Source organism: Monodelphis domestica, chromosome 3 (genome assembly GCF_027887165.1).
Source record: "Monodelphis domestica isolate mMonDom1 chromosome 3, mMonDom1.pri, whole genome shotgun sequence".
NCBI lineage: Eukaryota > Metazoa > Chordata > Mammalia > Didelphimorphia > Didelphidae > Monodelphis > Monodelphis domestica.
Genome location: NC_077229.1, coordinates 439261086 through 439276701, shown reverse-complemented (window position 1 = coordinate 439276701; position 15616 = coordinate 439261086). Strand labels below are relative to the sequence as shown.

The following is a 15616-nucleotide window of genomic DNA, read 5'->3' as shown; positions in this document are numbered from 1 at the left end:
CACTGAACCAGAAAAGGTTCAAAATCCCTTAATAAGGCACAGAAATCCAAACTATTTAATGATGGAAGGCCTTTAGACACTCTATCTTATATCCTCCATCTTTTAACCTCTAGGCAATACATTACTTAAATGCATTTGAACAAATCCATATCATTTCTAGGGAAAGACATTTTTGTTAATAACACTTCTTTAAAGTTATTCCAAATACCAACTCCACTCAAAGGGCTATAAAACCAGGCATATTCTTTGACCAAGAAATATCACCACCAGGTCTGTATCCCAGAGATATTTTTTTTAAAGGGAAAAGGAACTGTTTTTACAAAAATATTTAGAGCAGATCTTTTTGTGATGGCAAAGACCTAGAAACTGTTATGTCCATCTATTGGGGAATGGCTGAACAAGCTGTGTATTGACTTTAAGGAAATACTATCCAACCATAAGAAATGCATATGATCACAGAAAAGCCTGGAAAGGCATACATAAACTGATGAAAAAGTGAGCAGAACCAGAACAGTTTTCACAGTAACAGTAACATTATATGATGAATATTTAGGAACGACTTAACTATTCTTGGCAATACAATGATCCAAGCCAACCCTCAAGGACTCAAGATGAAAAACTATCCACCTTCTGAAAAAGAAATGATGGCATCCGAATGCAGATCAAAACGTATTATATTTATCTTTATTGTGAGTTCTTCCACACAAAAAACAAAAACTAAAATGGAAAGAAAGTTGTTTTTCGCAAATTGCTAGCTTTTCTCCGAATGGGGAGGTGAGAAAGGTGGGAATTTGGCTCAAACTTAAAAAAAAAAGGTTAAAAATGTTTTTTTTCATGTAATTGAGGAAAAAAATATTAATCTTTAGACAAAAAATATTGGGAGGAAGCTTGATCTTTAATTTTCAGTGCCTTCTGTCTGTTAAGTATTTCCTATTTATCGTATATGTAGCTTTCTTTGTATATATTTGCTTGAGTGTTTTCTTCATTAGACTGTAAGCTTCAGGGGTAGAGCCTGGTTTTTGTGTTTGTGGTTTTTGTTTTTTGCCTGGTAACCTGCTTAGCACCGTGCTTGGGCATACAGTAGGCTCTTAATAATTTATTTACGTCAGACCCCCTTTTCCCCACCACCAAGTCCATTCCCATCCCCCCACCATTGGTCTGAACTACTCCTAGGTAGGAGTAGTTTTGTCTTTCTTTGTATGCCCAGTACTCAGCACACTGCCTGGCACATAGTGTGCGCTTAATAAATGTTTCACTGGTTGGTACCCTGTTGCAAAACCAGATTTAAGAGGATGACCATGAATTCAAATCTCATCAAGATGTCTGTCACTAAACTCCCTGGACCTCAGTTTCCTCATCTGTAAAATTTAGGAGTTGGACTGGATCACCTGTGAGGTCCTTCTGGGTGTGTAGGAATACACTCTGACCGAGAGATCCTCTTCTCCCAGTCCTAGAACTATGATCGTCCAGTCCAGTTCCACCCCCCCACCCCAACCCCCAGTCCCAGCCCCGCCAAGATCAGAAGTCCCAGAAAAGAGCCAAATGGCCTGGGCACCCGTCACCTTCAAGGGCTTCCTCTCCTTCCCAGGGACCGTCTCCAGGTCCCAGGAACAAGGACTCTCCCTCCATGGCTACCCGCATTCCCCCCCCCCCCCTTGAAAACCCCTGGGACTCACCTGCTTCTCTTCTCCACTCATCTTCCCCACGGTATCGACTGCCACTTCCTGGGACATCGTCAAACACTACCGGGGCCGCGGAGGAAGAGAGGTCCACAAAGACCCTCTACAAAGAAAAACTGGAACGAAAGTGCCCTGGGAATCCGAAAGAATAAGATTTGGAGTAGAGGACGGCCACGCACCTACACTGCGCTTGCGCCACGTGGCCACAACCCCGCACCAGCTGATGCAACAGGAGTACACCCAAGATTCCCCTTCTCAGACCGCCTTCAGTAGCCAATAATCTAGACAGTAGGCGGTCCTTCTCCTCGTCTCAGCCAATGGAGTGACTGGTTTCGAAGTCGGGATGGTCAAGAGTTGGAAAGGTGGGACCGATGCGGGTAACGCAAGATCCTGACTGAACTGGCCGCGGGAAGGCCCAGGAAAAGTGGTGTGCGAGTTTGCGCCTGCGCAGTGGTGGGAGAATCTTTCAGCTCCGAGTAATTTGCCTTCTCGGCTACCGTAGCGATTGGGCAGAACGCTAGGAACTCTAGGAGTGGTGTGGTTATATTCTGGAAGACGCAGCTTCGCTTTTTGTTTCCTGTTGCGGGAGGACGATTGGTTCCGCCCTTGTGAGAGTCTCAAATCGGCCCAGATCTGTGAGGCAGCGTAGTACAATGTTAGGAGTGAAAGGACTAAATCCTGCCTTGGCTATTTAATATGTGTATTTCCTCCTCTGGAAAATGAGGGGGAAGGAGACTAGATTAGAGGGGTCTCCAAGGTCCTTTTCAGGTCAAAGGCTCTGTACCGCTGCTGGTAAAGAGAAGACTAAAAGGCGAGGAGACTTATGCGGACCTGGGAATAAACATCCTCTTCCCACCTGCTCACAATCCGGAAGTGTGGATCTAGAGTAGATTCAAGGGCGAGTTGCTGGTCACGTACCGTAGACCTACTTAGCTTTCTATTCTCCATCCAGCGTCTTTGCTGGTTCCGTTTTCTTTGAAGATTTCGCACCTCAGCTCTTTACTCTTATATTCAGGTAGCTACCCAGATTTGCTTTTATTGGGCAACTTAAATATATCCTCGGAATACGATACGTTCTCCATCTCTGCCAAAACAAAGAGATACAGGTTATTCCCTTTTAAAAGTGTGCCACTGTACGCTGCTATTAATAGAGATTAAGAATTTATTGATGAAGGGCCACCTCTTATAACCGTGCTTAACAAAACCCAACCAAACCTCTCATTTTGTTGGGCTCTAATTGGTCCCTTCCTTAAATCAACTCATCATGCTAGTGATCCTCCTTTACATCTCAACATCTGTACAACACAAATATGTTAGAGCATTTGTCTCAGCAGAGTCCCTGTACTACTGGAAAGGCTTTAAAATTTCCAGATATAATTCATATCTACAAATAATTGGTTTTTTTCCTTCCCCAGCTGTTTGTTTTACAGACCAAACTAAAATCACAAATGCTGTACTCTAATCTGAGGATGAATTTCATGTTTATTTTGCAATAATTAGCATTACTAACAATTTTATTTACAATAGTGAAGGAACTGCCCTCTTAATCTGAAAGACTAAAAGTAGTAAAAATCCAACACCAGAAAGATGAATGAATTTGAATCTTTTGCTAGGAAGCATTTTTGTTTTTTAGCAAAAAAGGGATCTTTGGAGGTCATCTGGTCCAGTACATTCATCTTACCTAGTTGATGTAATATTTAGGCATATATATGTACATATAAATCTCTATATATGTATACATATAATTTTTTTTTTCTTAAAACCACATGCCCAAGACTTGCCAAAGCTAAACCTGTCTTCTGACTCCTAGTTTACTCTTCACAAGTCCTTTTCTGGGGTGTTAGGAAAATTCTATATATACATTGTATATAATAATCTCTATTTCAGTTGTATGGAAACTCATGTAGCTGACTGAGGCTTTCCTTGTGTAATTTAGCTGAGACTTCTAATTTTTTTAACCTAGATAAGAAACTAGTCAGGGGTAGAAGAATTTTTGGCTTAACTTTATGATAACCATCTGCTAGTTACAAATCCTAGATCCTCTGTGTTTGATCAATTTATCTGGTGTAATTTTTCTTCAGTTGTCTTTGGACATGAAAACTTCCTCCATTTGCCTGCTATACTAAATATTGCAAATTATCTTTGAAATATAAATCTTTATCTTTCCCTTTTGGGGGCAAATATAAATATTAATTCTATCTTTTTCTCTCTCTCTGATGTAACTCGAAACTGTTTAAGTCTTAGTAAAAACTTTATTTCCAAGACATAATTTAGAAACTCAGCCTAAGCTCTGAGCATATTACAAAACCTGGTTTTAAAATGTCTCTGTGTGTTGTTAAATATGATGGGCAGCAATACCAATCAATGGATCATTGGATATTTCCATTTCAGTGGATATGTGTGTATATTTTTAAAAATGCTATTCTCATTCTCAACTTCTTTGCATCACCCTCTTCTTGATGCTTTCTTCTCTTTAGGTTTTGGGACACCACTCTCTCCTCCTACACTTATTTTTCTCAGTCTCTTTTGCTGCATCTTCATCCAGATCATATCCTTTAATTGAACTTATTTTTCTCCAAAATCCTCCCCAAATCCTAACTTCATCCTCACAGTCAGTCCTTAAGGCTTGCTACCTAAGGGTCATTCTTGACTGCTCACTATCTTTTAACCTGATATAACAGTCTGACCAGCAGCTATTACATAAAAGTTTTCCTTAGTGGGTTTGGGCTTTGAGAAGGAGCAAGGAGTCTGAGAAAATGGGTGATAAATAAAGAGACATAGACAAGTTAATTTAAATGGGGAGCGGCGCTGGTCCCTGATAATATTTTCCTTAGAAAAATAATTAAAGGAAAATGTGAGAAATAATAGAACACATGGAAGTAAGATAGAAAGTGGCTAAGGGTGGCCCTAGGAAAGATAAAGAGAGAGATAGCAGGGAGAATTTCAAGGTTCCAGGAAACAAGAGAGGGAACCACTGCCTCACCCCAGCTTTTATTGTGGATAGAGAGATGATCAATGAATACGTAACAAAGCATAGTTGATTCACATTGGTTGCATAGACAATGACAAGATCAGAGTAGGTGGAGATTCACCTGACATGCACTTTTCAGAGGAATGAGATTTGACAAGGTGAGGGCTAAGCCTTTGTGGATTAGGCCCAGTAATTCTCTTGCCCTTAGAACTGCCTATACATTGATCATTAACTGATCTGATCAAGTATTTAATACATCAACCATACTTCCATGCCTGGTATGTTACACCCTCATATCCAATCAGTCTATGCCAAAGTCTATTTGTCATTTGCATCTTCTCTTAAATATACCCCATTCTCTCCTCTTGATACTACAACAGTCCTGGTATAGGATTTTACACTTGGTCTCCTGCCTTAAGTCTCTCACCATCTAATTTATCCTCCATTCAGCCACCAAAATAATTTTTTAGGTTCAGCCTGGGGCTAGAAATTTACTTACATAGTCTAATGACTTCTTGACAACATGTGTGGGTATTTCTTCCAGTGGAAATGATCATAACCAGGAATGTGTTGGAACCAATTTATACCAGCTTGGGAGACCTGATTATTACATTTTCAGTTTTATACCTCTGGAGCCGGACTTGGAAAACCCAGAAGGGGACAAATAAAGGATTCCTCTAAACCAATCTTGCCAGAAAAAGCCATCCCTGATGACCACCAATAATAGGGTAAAGATAGCATGCATCTTCCACTTCCTGAGACCTGCATGTCTCCTGATAAACAATTTCTTCAAACCCAGGCTTTCCCCCAAGCTGTCCTTGCTAGTCACAATGTCAACCTTGGGCATATTCCTTCCCCAAAGCTACCCATCCTACAGGACAAATGTCAACCTCCAGCCCATTCCAAAGTCACAGAAGTCACCACCTCCAGCCCTTCTCCCCAAAGTCACCTGTAAGTCTACATGCCTCCTGTCCCCTTATTTGTCAAGTTCTTAGCCCTCCCAGAAAGCCAATTAAAACTCCACTTTTTTGTTACTTTAGGTGGGCAGACTACCACTGGGGAGCTGCCTCCCGGCCATCAATCTTCCTTAATAAAGCTTTTTAACTTTATTGGGGCACTTATAATTTTTTAGGTGGGAGTCCTCCCAAATCAGAACAGCTTTCTCCATAACACCTCTGTAATTGGAAAATGTTACAAATCAAAGCTTGATAAATTGTATTGTGGAAGGAAGTAACAAAGAAAATGTTAATACAGATTTAACTTAAAAGACTGTCCCATGATCATTTTTTCCCCAGAAAATCATTATATAAGCACACTTCTGAACATAACCATCCATGAACTTTTATCTTTTTGTTAACTCATCTTTAACTTTTATTGTTCAAATTGCCTAACATATCCTTCACATGAGGTCTGCCTAACATACTGGACACCTTGTAAATCTATTAACATTTTGTGCATTCCCATGAAACAATGTGCATTTTGCCCTTTTTCCTTTTCTGATCCTATATTTCCTGAGCATCATTCTATTTATATAAAAAATCATCATTTTTAATAATGCTGCCTAATGATGGCAACTCTGAATTCTTCCATGGCCTGTTGGATCACCTACAATTTTGATATTTCAAAAATTGTGGTGTGTCATAATTTTTATGTAGAAAATATGCCTGGAACAATATTGGACTTAGAGAGATTTTTGTGCCAATGAGGAGCTCAGATTATTTGGAAGTACCGGATGATTTCAATTTGACTTCTTTCTACAACTCTTCTGTCTACAGTGAGACGAATCAGGAACAGCATAGGTTCTGAAACAGAAGAGCACAATATGGAATATTAATTTGGGACTGTTTTGGTGAAAGAGATACAGTTTGCTTAGTTTATAGTGCCCTCTGGTGTCCTTTTATCAATTTTGCAACTTAGAGCCTGAGTCAACAAATATATATTTTAATTATCTAAAATTTTAAGATCTTGTGGCCTAGTCCAGAGAAATTCAATAGCTCAGGCCTTGTCCCCCCTCCCCCCAAAGCCTCTCACTTTTGTTTTGCCAATACATCTGTTATTTATATTGACCAAAAACTACTTTTTGACTACTATTCTTTAAGTACATTTAAAATTCACTATTTTATAAATGTATCACACCTTAGGAAAATACTTCATTGATAGTTTCATAGACTAAAAAAAGTAGACAGTGAATTACCTGATTATAAGAAGGTTATTCATTTGAAAGTTATCAGTTATTTACTACTGAACTATTGAGTATGGCTTCTAAAGCTGAAATATAGATTTTCATTTATTCATCATGGTAGTTTTTCTGGTAAAAATACTGTCTTCCAAACTAATTAATATATACTAACAATACTGTTAAATTGTAATAGATAAATATTATTCACCATTCCTGATGACAAAAAAAAATTAGCTCACTAACATCCTAAAATTTTTGTCATAAATAACATGCTAGACAAAGCACATGCAATTAACTGACAGTAATTTTTTTTAAGTTTTACATAATTCTTCAGAAGGATATGGACTTGAAGAACTAGAGGTAAAAGATTTATTACAGTGGTATGAAATTCAAATAGAAATGGGACTACTAAATTGTACACAAATATTCCTGTAGGCCCCATATTGACTTAGAAAACCACATAATATTTACATTTTTATATTTTTACTTGTTTTGTTCCCAATTACATTTGAATCTGGTTCTTGCCAGACCTCAGGAATGTTGCAGGTCTCCATGTATTTCTTACCTCTGACTTACAGCATCTTCTCATATAAGAAAGGTTAAAAAAAAAAGTATTTTTCAGAAGCACATGGCATTTTTATAAGAATTCAACACATAGCAGGCCCTAGAAATATTACTAATAAATAAGGCAGAAATAGTAAACATCCTTTTTGTCCATAATGTGGTAATAATAGCAATCATCTGAAGAAGCACAAACAAAAAGAACAAAATGGAGAAAATATCAAAATCTTAAATAATAAATACATCAAAGAACAAATCATAGAAATAATGAAAGAAAGAATCAAGATAGCAGCTTAGGAGCAGCAAAAGCCTAAACCTCTCTGACTATCATTGCATACTGTTGTGACTGCCACAAATTAATATATTCATGTGTGGACACCTAAGAAGGAATGTTAGAAACCAAGGGAAAATGGGTGAAGGGGACAGAGAGGGAGAGAGAGAGAACACAATAAAGGAAGAAAGACTCAGAGAGAAGGAATTCAATAACATAGGCTCCAGCTTGTGTGCTCCTCTGATGGTGGAAGAAAGAGGAGCATAAAGACTCAGACACAAGAAAATAATGGCAAAAGAGTAGGCCTTATAGCGAGTAAGCTATAGAAGGAACACAGCTCTGACAGCCTATTGTCAAGAATTTGGTGGAAAGAGCTTCCTTGTGTTTGGCCATACTCATTTTTATTGGGGTTACAAAAAGGAAGGGGGGAAGGGACAAAGGTGGTCTGATATATTAATATTAAGAGGTAATCATCACAAGATTCAAACTGCCAGATCCTAAGACAAAGGTAGAGTTAACAAACAAATAAGAAGTTCATATGGCCTAAGACATATAAGCTTATTTGATGCATATGTTAATTGATTGTTATTGGTAAAATAAGAAGACTGAAATTAACTGGCCAGTCTACTGTAGTGTAGCCTTCAGGGAAAGGCTAGGAATTTAACAAGGTTAAGGTTCAACTTAACTCAAGGTTACAGAAACCAATAATTAGAAATAATGAGTCAGCTTTTTGAGCACCCCTAAAATATTATCAAGATTAGTATATGACTGGACAGCTACATTGACTATCATTGCATACTAATATTTAACAAGCACCTTAAAAAGACAGGAATCCAAACCCCACAAGATAAAGTCACTGAAGTCTCCTGCTGAATTCAATTTGAAAGGTAGACAGAGAGAGTCAATTGGGGACCGGAAACAAGACTGTGCTGTCTGAACCACCACCTGCCCCACCCCATCCCCACTTAACCACACTGAGATCTATGATTAGACATCAGCTGACTTTGGGATCCTGGGGCAACACTGAGGGAGCACCTCAGACCCACTGCTTGAGGTCCCAGTGGACAGTAACAATGACAGTGACTGGCAGAGAGGAATAGGGACCATCTGGCTGGGCACCTTCTGCTGACTATAGTGAAGATTTGGCCCCAGAGAAGATTAATTCAACCAACTTAATCCAGTATCCCCCAGAAGAGGAGAGAGAAGATTAAAGATTCAGCCCCAGGACAGAGCAGCTCAAATAGCCCACTTCAATAAACCAAAAGAGGGGTTAGCTTACAGTACACAGGAAGGGGGGGGAGGGGAAGAGAAAATAAGTAAACAACAGGAAAAGAAGGTAACCATCCAAATCTTCTAAGGAAATAAAGACCAAAGAACAGAACCAACAAAGGATGATGGAATTCAAGGAAATTCAAGCAAAACCTCAAAAACAACAACTGGGAATTGAACTCAGACTCTGGAAGAGCTCAAAAGGGAATTAAAAAATCAAATAAGACAGGTTGAAGAAAAATGGGAAAAAAGAAAACAACAGCTCAAAAATAAAAATAGGTCATCTAGAAAAGGAAGCACATAAATCAAAGGGAAAAAAACAGTATTTTAAAAGCCAGAATTGATCTACTGGAAAAAGAGGCAAAAAAAGTAAAATGAAGAAAAGAATAACTGGAAAAGAAGAATGGACCAAATGGAAAAAGAGGATCAAAAGAAGAAATCCAGACTTTAAAAATTAGAATTAGCAAATAGAAGCTAATGACCTCACAAGACATCAAGAAACAATAAAACAAAATCAAAAGAATGAAAAAATAGAAGAAAATATGAAATATCCCATTGAAAAAACAACTGACTTGGGACAGATACAGGAGTGACAACTTTTTTTTAAAGTTATTTTATTTAGTCAACTTGGAACATTATTCCTTGGTTAACAAGAATTATATTATTTTCCTCCCTCCCCTCCACCCATCCTTCCTGCAGCCAACATGCAATTTCATTGGGTTATTACATGTGTCCTTGATCAAAACTCATTTCCATGTTGTTGGTGTTTGCATTAGGATGTTCATTTAGAATCTACATCCCCAACCATATCCCCTCGACCCATGTATTCAAGCAGTTGTTTTTCCTTCTTTTTCTCCTCCCACAGTTTTTCCTCTGAATGTGGATAGTGTTTTTTCTTGTAGATCCCTCCAAGTTGTTCGGATCACTGCATTGCTACTAATGGAGAAGTCCATTACATTTGATTGTACCACAGTGTGTCACTTTCTGTGTACAATGTTCTCCTGGTTCTGCTCCTTTTGCTCTGCATCATTCCCTGAAAGTTGTTCCAGTTCCCATGGAATTCCTCCACTTTATTATCAGGAGAGACAATTTAAAAATTATTGGGCTACCCAAAAGTCATTACCAAAAAAGAAAAGAAAAGAAAAGAAAGAAAGCCTAGACATCATACTACAGGAAATTCTCCAAGAAAACTGTCCTGATATAGAGTAAAATAGAGATTGAAAAAATTCACAGATCATCTCCATTACATTACATCTCCATCTCCATCTACATTAAATCTCTAAATGGCAACTTCCAAGAATGTTATAGCCAAGTTCAAAAGCTCCCAGGCCAAAGAGAAAACATTACAAGCAGCTAGAAAGCAACAATTCAGATATCTTGGAGTCCCAGTCAGCATGACACAAGATCTGGCAGCTTCCACATTGCAAAACCAGAAGACTTGAAATATGATATTCCAGAAGGCAAGGGAACTAGGTTTACAACCAAGAATTAACTACCCAGAAAAACTGAATATATTCTTTCAAGGGAAAGTATGGTCATTTAATCAAATAGAAGATTTCCAAGCATTCCTGAAGAAAAGACCAGACATAAACAGAAAACTTGATGCCTAAGCACAAAATTCAAGAGAAGCATAAAAAGGTAAATAAGAAAGAGAAACTATTTAAGGGGTTCAATAAGGTCAAATGGTTTATATTCCTGTATGGAAAGGGGATATCCGTAACTCTTAAAAAGTATTATCATTATCAGAGTAGTTAGAATAATTATACATAGAGGGTGTGGTAGCAAGCTGTTTAGGATGATATGTCAAAACTAAAAATAAAACTAGGGGTAAAAAACAAGATAATACAAAGAGAAACAGGAAAAGAAGTAAAAATGGGATATCACATAAAGAAGCACAGGAGGTGGGGAAGACTAATACAATAGAAGGCAGGAAGAGTTTAGTAACAGGGTGATACTTAAACCTTACTTCACTGGAATTGACTCAGAGAGGGATAAACAACCAGATTCATTGGGATATAAAATTGTAGTTCATTCTATAGAGAAGTGAAAGGGAAATAAGAAATAAGGTGGTGGGGAAAGGAGCAATACAAGGGAGGGAGGGGCTGGGAGGGACAATTAAAAAACCCTATAGTAAGAGGGGAATAAGAAGGTAGGTGGTGGGAAGGGGAGTAATATAAGGGGGGGGGGGGAGGAAGGGAGGAGACTGACTAAAACCAAAACACTGGAGGGGAGGGAGAGAGTGAAAGGATAAAGGTCAGGATTAAAGGAGGAAATCAAAATTGAGGGGAATACACAGACGGTAATCATAATTGTCAATATAAAAGCAATGAATTCACCCATAAAATGGAATTTGGGTAGCAGAATGGATTAAAAATCAGAATCCTACCATATGTTGTTTACAAGAAACACACTTGAGGTAGGTAGACATACACAGGGTAAAGTTTAGAGGCTGGAGCAGAATCTATTGGGCTTCAAATGAGACAAAAAAAGGAGAAGTAGCAATCATGGTCTCAGACAAAGCTAAAGTAAAAATAGATTTGATTAAAAGAGATTTTTAAAGGACAAACTGAAGAATCTTAAGGAGAAAATACATAGTAAAACTACTAGTGGGGGACTTGAACCTTCCCCTAACAGGACTAGATAAACAAAAGAAAAAAAAATTAGAAAGAGGAAAGGGAAGTGAATGAAACATTAGAAAAATTAGAGTTCATAGATATCTGGAGAAAATTGAATAGGGATAAAAAGGAATGTGTCTTCGTTTCAGAAGCACATGGTATATATACAAAGATTGAACATGTACTAAGACATGAAAACATAAAAACATATCAAGAAAAGAGAGAAAAAAATCAATGAATTGAGCAGCAACTAAAAAAGCTAGAAAAAGAACAAATTAAAAATCCCCAATAGATTTATAAATTTGAAATCCTAAAAATCAAAGGAGAAATTAGTAAAATTGAAAGTAAAAGAACTATTGAAATAAGAATAGGAGCTGGTACTTTGAAAAAACAAATAAAGTAGATAAAGTATTTAGTGGATCTAATTTATTTATTTTAAGGAATGACCTATTTATCTCTATGCTTTCTAGTGTTTTTAATAGTTAAAATTCACCTCCACACTCTTTAAGGTTCCTTCCCCTCCTGAGTATCATCATCCATCTAGATTCCTTTGGTCATACTTCTGGGGTTCCCCATACAGAGGAGGATTTCTGCACTGAGCATAGTGTGTACAAACTTCATTATTGGATGTGTTGTAGAGACTGGGTAGAATCTCCCTTCTGCATCTTGAGATTACTCAAGATATATTTCAGTTGTTTTTTCTTGGGGAGGAATGGATAAATTTCAAAGTATCCAATTATTACAAGTACTCCCAGAAACAATATATATAATATAAGAAAAGACATTGTAAAATTTTGGTAATGTGCAATTTTGGTAACTTGCAATTCTACTTCCTGTACATATGGCGCTAGCCTAGTATGTACTGGCTAGGAGTTAACTAGGAGGTTTGGAAAACTATTCTTTCTCCTCCCTTCTAGGGGCAAAAACACCAGGAAGAACAAAAGGGTGTTTGAGTATAGAATACAGGCTCCACCTGATGTTTGGGTCAGGAAACTAGAGCTTAATTTCCAAAAATCTGGCTTTAAATTCACTGAACTACTAGTTGCCCCCTTGCTATGTTGGGCTTCAGGATCCATAGGTGGCATGGCTTCAGGATCTATAGGTGGCATGGGAGACTGCAATGTGGCCTAACCCCTCAGTTTCCACCCTCTCAGCCAGGAGCATGAAAAACCCTAGGTTCAGTTGAAAATCAGCTTGGAAACGTAATGAGGAAAGGGCTGTTCTAGGTGTGGTGGTCTAAGAGCTGCCTTAGCTGAAAGCTGGAAGTTCAAGCAGCTACCGCACACTTGAGATCCATGTAGGGGTGGGTCTTTGGGCTATGAGAGGCAGGGAACAATGCTGGTCACTCAGTTGTTAGTAATATAAAATAATATAAAATAATAAATACGTTATCTTCTGTGTAGGAAAGAACACCTCACTCTAAAGACAGCAGGCAGGTGGTGGCCACAGGCTCTGCAACTACCCCCAGGTTAAGTCCCGCAAACCATTCCCTGGCTTCCATTGTGGGCAGGGTCCCACCACTAGGAAAATCCCGAGAAAGTTTCCCAGAGGAGAAGGGTGAAAAGCCATGGCAGGAGAGAAACGTGTTTTTTTCAAAATAATCTAAAAATAATAAATAATATATAAACAATCTATTCCCTATCTTTACCCAAAGACTATCTTAAAAATATCAAGGATTCTGGTTCTTTAAGATCACCAATAATGTAAGATTTAAATTAATATCCAAGAACTCCAAGCATTATGTTTTATGAGATTTATTAGTAATCACCTGAAGTAGAAGAAATAAAAAGAACAAAGTATAAAACTTATGTATGACCACATGAGTAAACTTCTGCCTGCAACTCACCCAATTGCCACAGCCATGTTACCAGGAGACTAGTGAGGATGGAGCTACACAAAACTTATATCTTCCCTACATTAGCTAGGTAACATAGATATGCAAATGGTTTGCTGGGAGAGAGTTCTGGGGTGGAAAATCCTAATTACACACTTTCATATATAGTTCTGGGGTAGAAAAAATTATTTACTATAGTTTCTTATTTAGTTTCTTGATTATTATTTAATAGACAAATTTCAAATTCTTTTTTGGAGAAGGTATGTGGGAACTGGGTGATGTGCTGCCTATTTTGGTCACCTTCTTGACTAAAAGTGTTTGACTAGTTTTCCAGGTTAGGTGTTTTTGATAGTAGATATCTAATATGTTCTTTTAACTTTTTAGATTTTCACGTATTCTATTAGTTCTTGTCTAATTATTTAGTTTTATATATTCCATCCTATTTTTAAAATTAACTATTTGAGTTGTGTTTTCTATTTTAAGCTGTTTATTCTCTTTCAAAAATTTTCCTAAAAGATTCTAATTTTTTAAAAGTATTTCTGCATTTCTTTCTTATAGTCTTATAGTTCTTATGCTGAAGCCACTCTTTTTCTGAGGCTTCTTTTGCATTCCCCTTTTTTTTTATTCTGGGTTAATCTATTGGGCATCCCTTAAACTATATTATTTCTTCATTGAATTAGGATTTTTATTTGTTCATGATTCCAGCTTCAGAACTTGGATTGGGTTGTTATGCATAATTCAGGTTCCTTCTCTAACTCTTGAATGAGATAGATATGTCCATGGCTTGTCCTGCTCTGAGACTGGATGCCACCACTGCTATCTTGTAGTTTTAAACTGGTTGTCTAGTTGCTAAAACTAGATCAGTTAACAGAACCTAACTTCTACCTCAGTCCCTGGCTTCTGCTTTCATCTCCTAGTGTCCTAGCTCAAGTCCTTGCCCTGCCCTATTTGTCTATTTTTCCCTGCAAAATATCCTATTAGAAGTTGGCTTTGTCTTATTGATGCACTGACAGGATTCAATAGGACTCTAGGACTAGATTAATAAGAACCTCAGGCCCCTTACTACCCAAAGGTATGTATGTATCCATTGCCTCCCTATTTTGATCTCCTTCTGAAGTGACCTATGTACCTAGAACTGGCTTTTCTTCTTCCAATAGGCTAGTTTTAATATCCCCAGTTTCAAGTTCTATTTTCTTGAGATTTGCTGGCTTCAGGTACACCTGGAATTCAGATTTGAATTCACATATACTTCTGGCCATCTCGTATCAGTGTTGGATTGAATGGATGAACATATTAGTGTTTTCTTTTTATTGATCTTTGCTTCATTGGTACCTTTTTTCAGTTTTGCTAATGAGTTTCTTAGGGGAATTGGATTCTGTTATAACCTTTGTTTGACATTGCCATATTGAATGAAACTATAGTCTTAGAGCAAACTTTAACTTATATTTCCCAATTGTTAGATATGTAAATGTATAAGATAAATTTATTTATAGATACATTTATATATGATATATTTGTATGCATATTTTGCTTAGCAATATAACAAGATAGTTGTTGGAAAGACACTAATTTTATTTCTAAAATGTTTCAGTGGGAGATTCCTCAAAGCTTATTTTGCATATTCAACATATTTTGACATAATGGTATTGAGATTAAAAAAACTGAATTTACATAAATTGCATCATTTATACTAAAAATGCATTACATTTTATTTGTGGAAAGCAGAACTTTTCTTTATATAAAGTCAAAATTCAAAGCAAAATGGGAATATTAATAGCATTATAGTATAGTAGTAGTCTCTCAGTGTCCGAGAATGACAATTGTCTTTGTGCTTTTCATCTATGGTGTACCCTCATATGGCTTTGGAGTCCAAAGGCTGAGACGCACAGTTTGTGGCACATGGGGCATGGGACGCCAGTTGTTACAGGAGGTGCGGTTCTGGCCTGGTGTCGACGTTCATGCACAGCAGCAAGACGTCGACGTCGCTCATCTTCAAAGGTGGTGGCGGCATGGTTAATGTGGGTTCGCCAGTTGCTTCTGTCAGAGGCAGTGAGTTCTAGTTGCTTTGGTGTCATGCCAGCCCACTTCAAGTTGGACTTGAGTTGATCCTTGAATCTTCTCTTTGGTCGGCCTTGTTTCCTGAGTCCAGCTGACAGTTCACCATAGAATACCTGTCTTGGTATTCGCTGTGGGTCCATGCAGATGATGTGTCCAGACCATTGTAGCTGGGTCTTGAG

The 15616-nt window shown here is 37.7% G+C and overlaps 1 protein-coding gene across 1 annotated transcript in view; it reads right to left on the bottom strand.

Annotated features, from left to right (window-relative positions):
- The window catches only part of TARS1 (threonyl-tRNA synthetase 1), a 51084-nt gene extending 48199 nt beyond the window's left edge, over window positions 1–2885 (bottom strand). Inside the window, exon 1 of the mRNA XM_007487496.3 lies at window positions 1677–2885. Coding sequence (XP_007487558.1) covers window positions 1677–1733 — 57 coding nt within the window. The 5' untranslated portion in view covers window positions 1734–2885. The remainder of the gene's footprint in view (window positions 1–1676) is intronic.
- Window positions 2886–15616: the final 12731 nt, after the last annotated feature.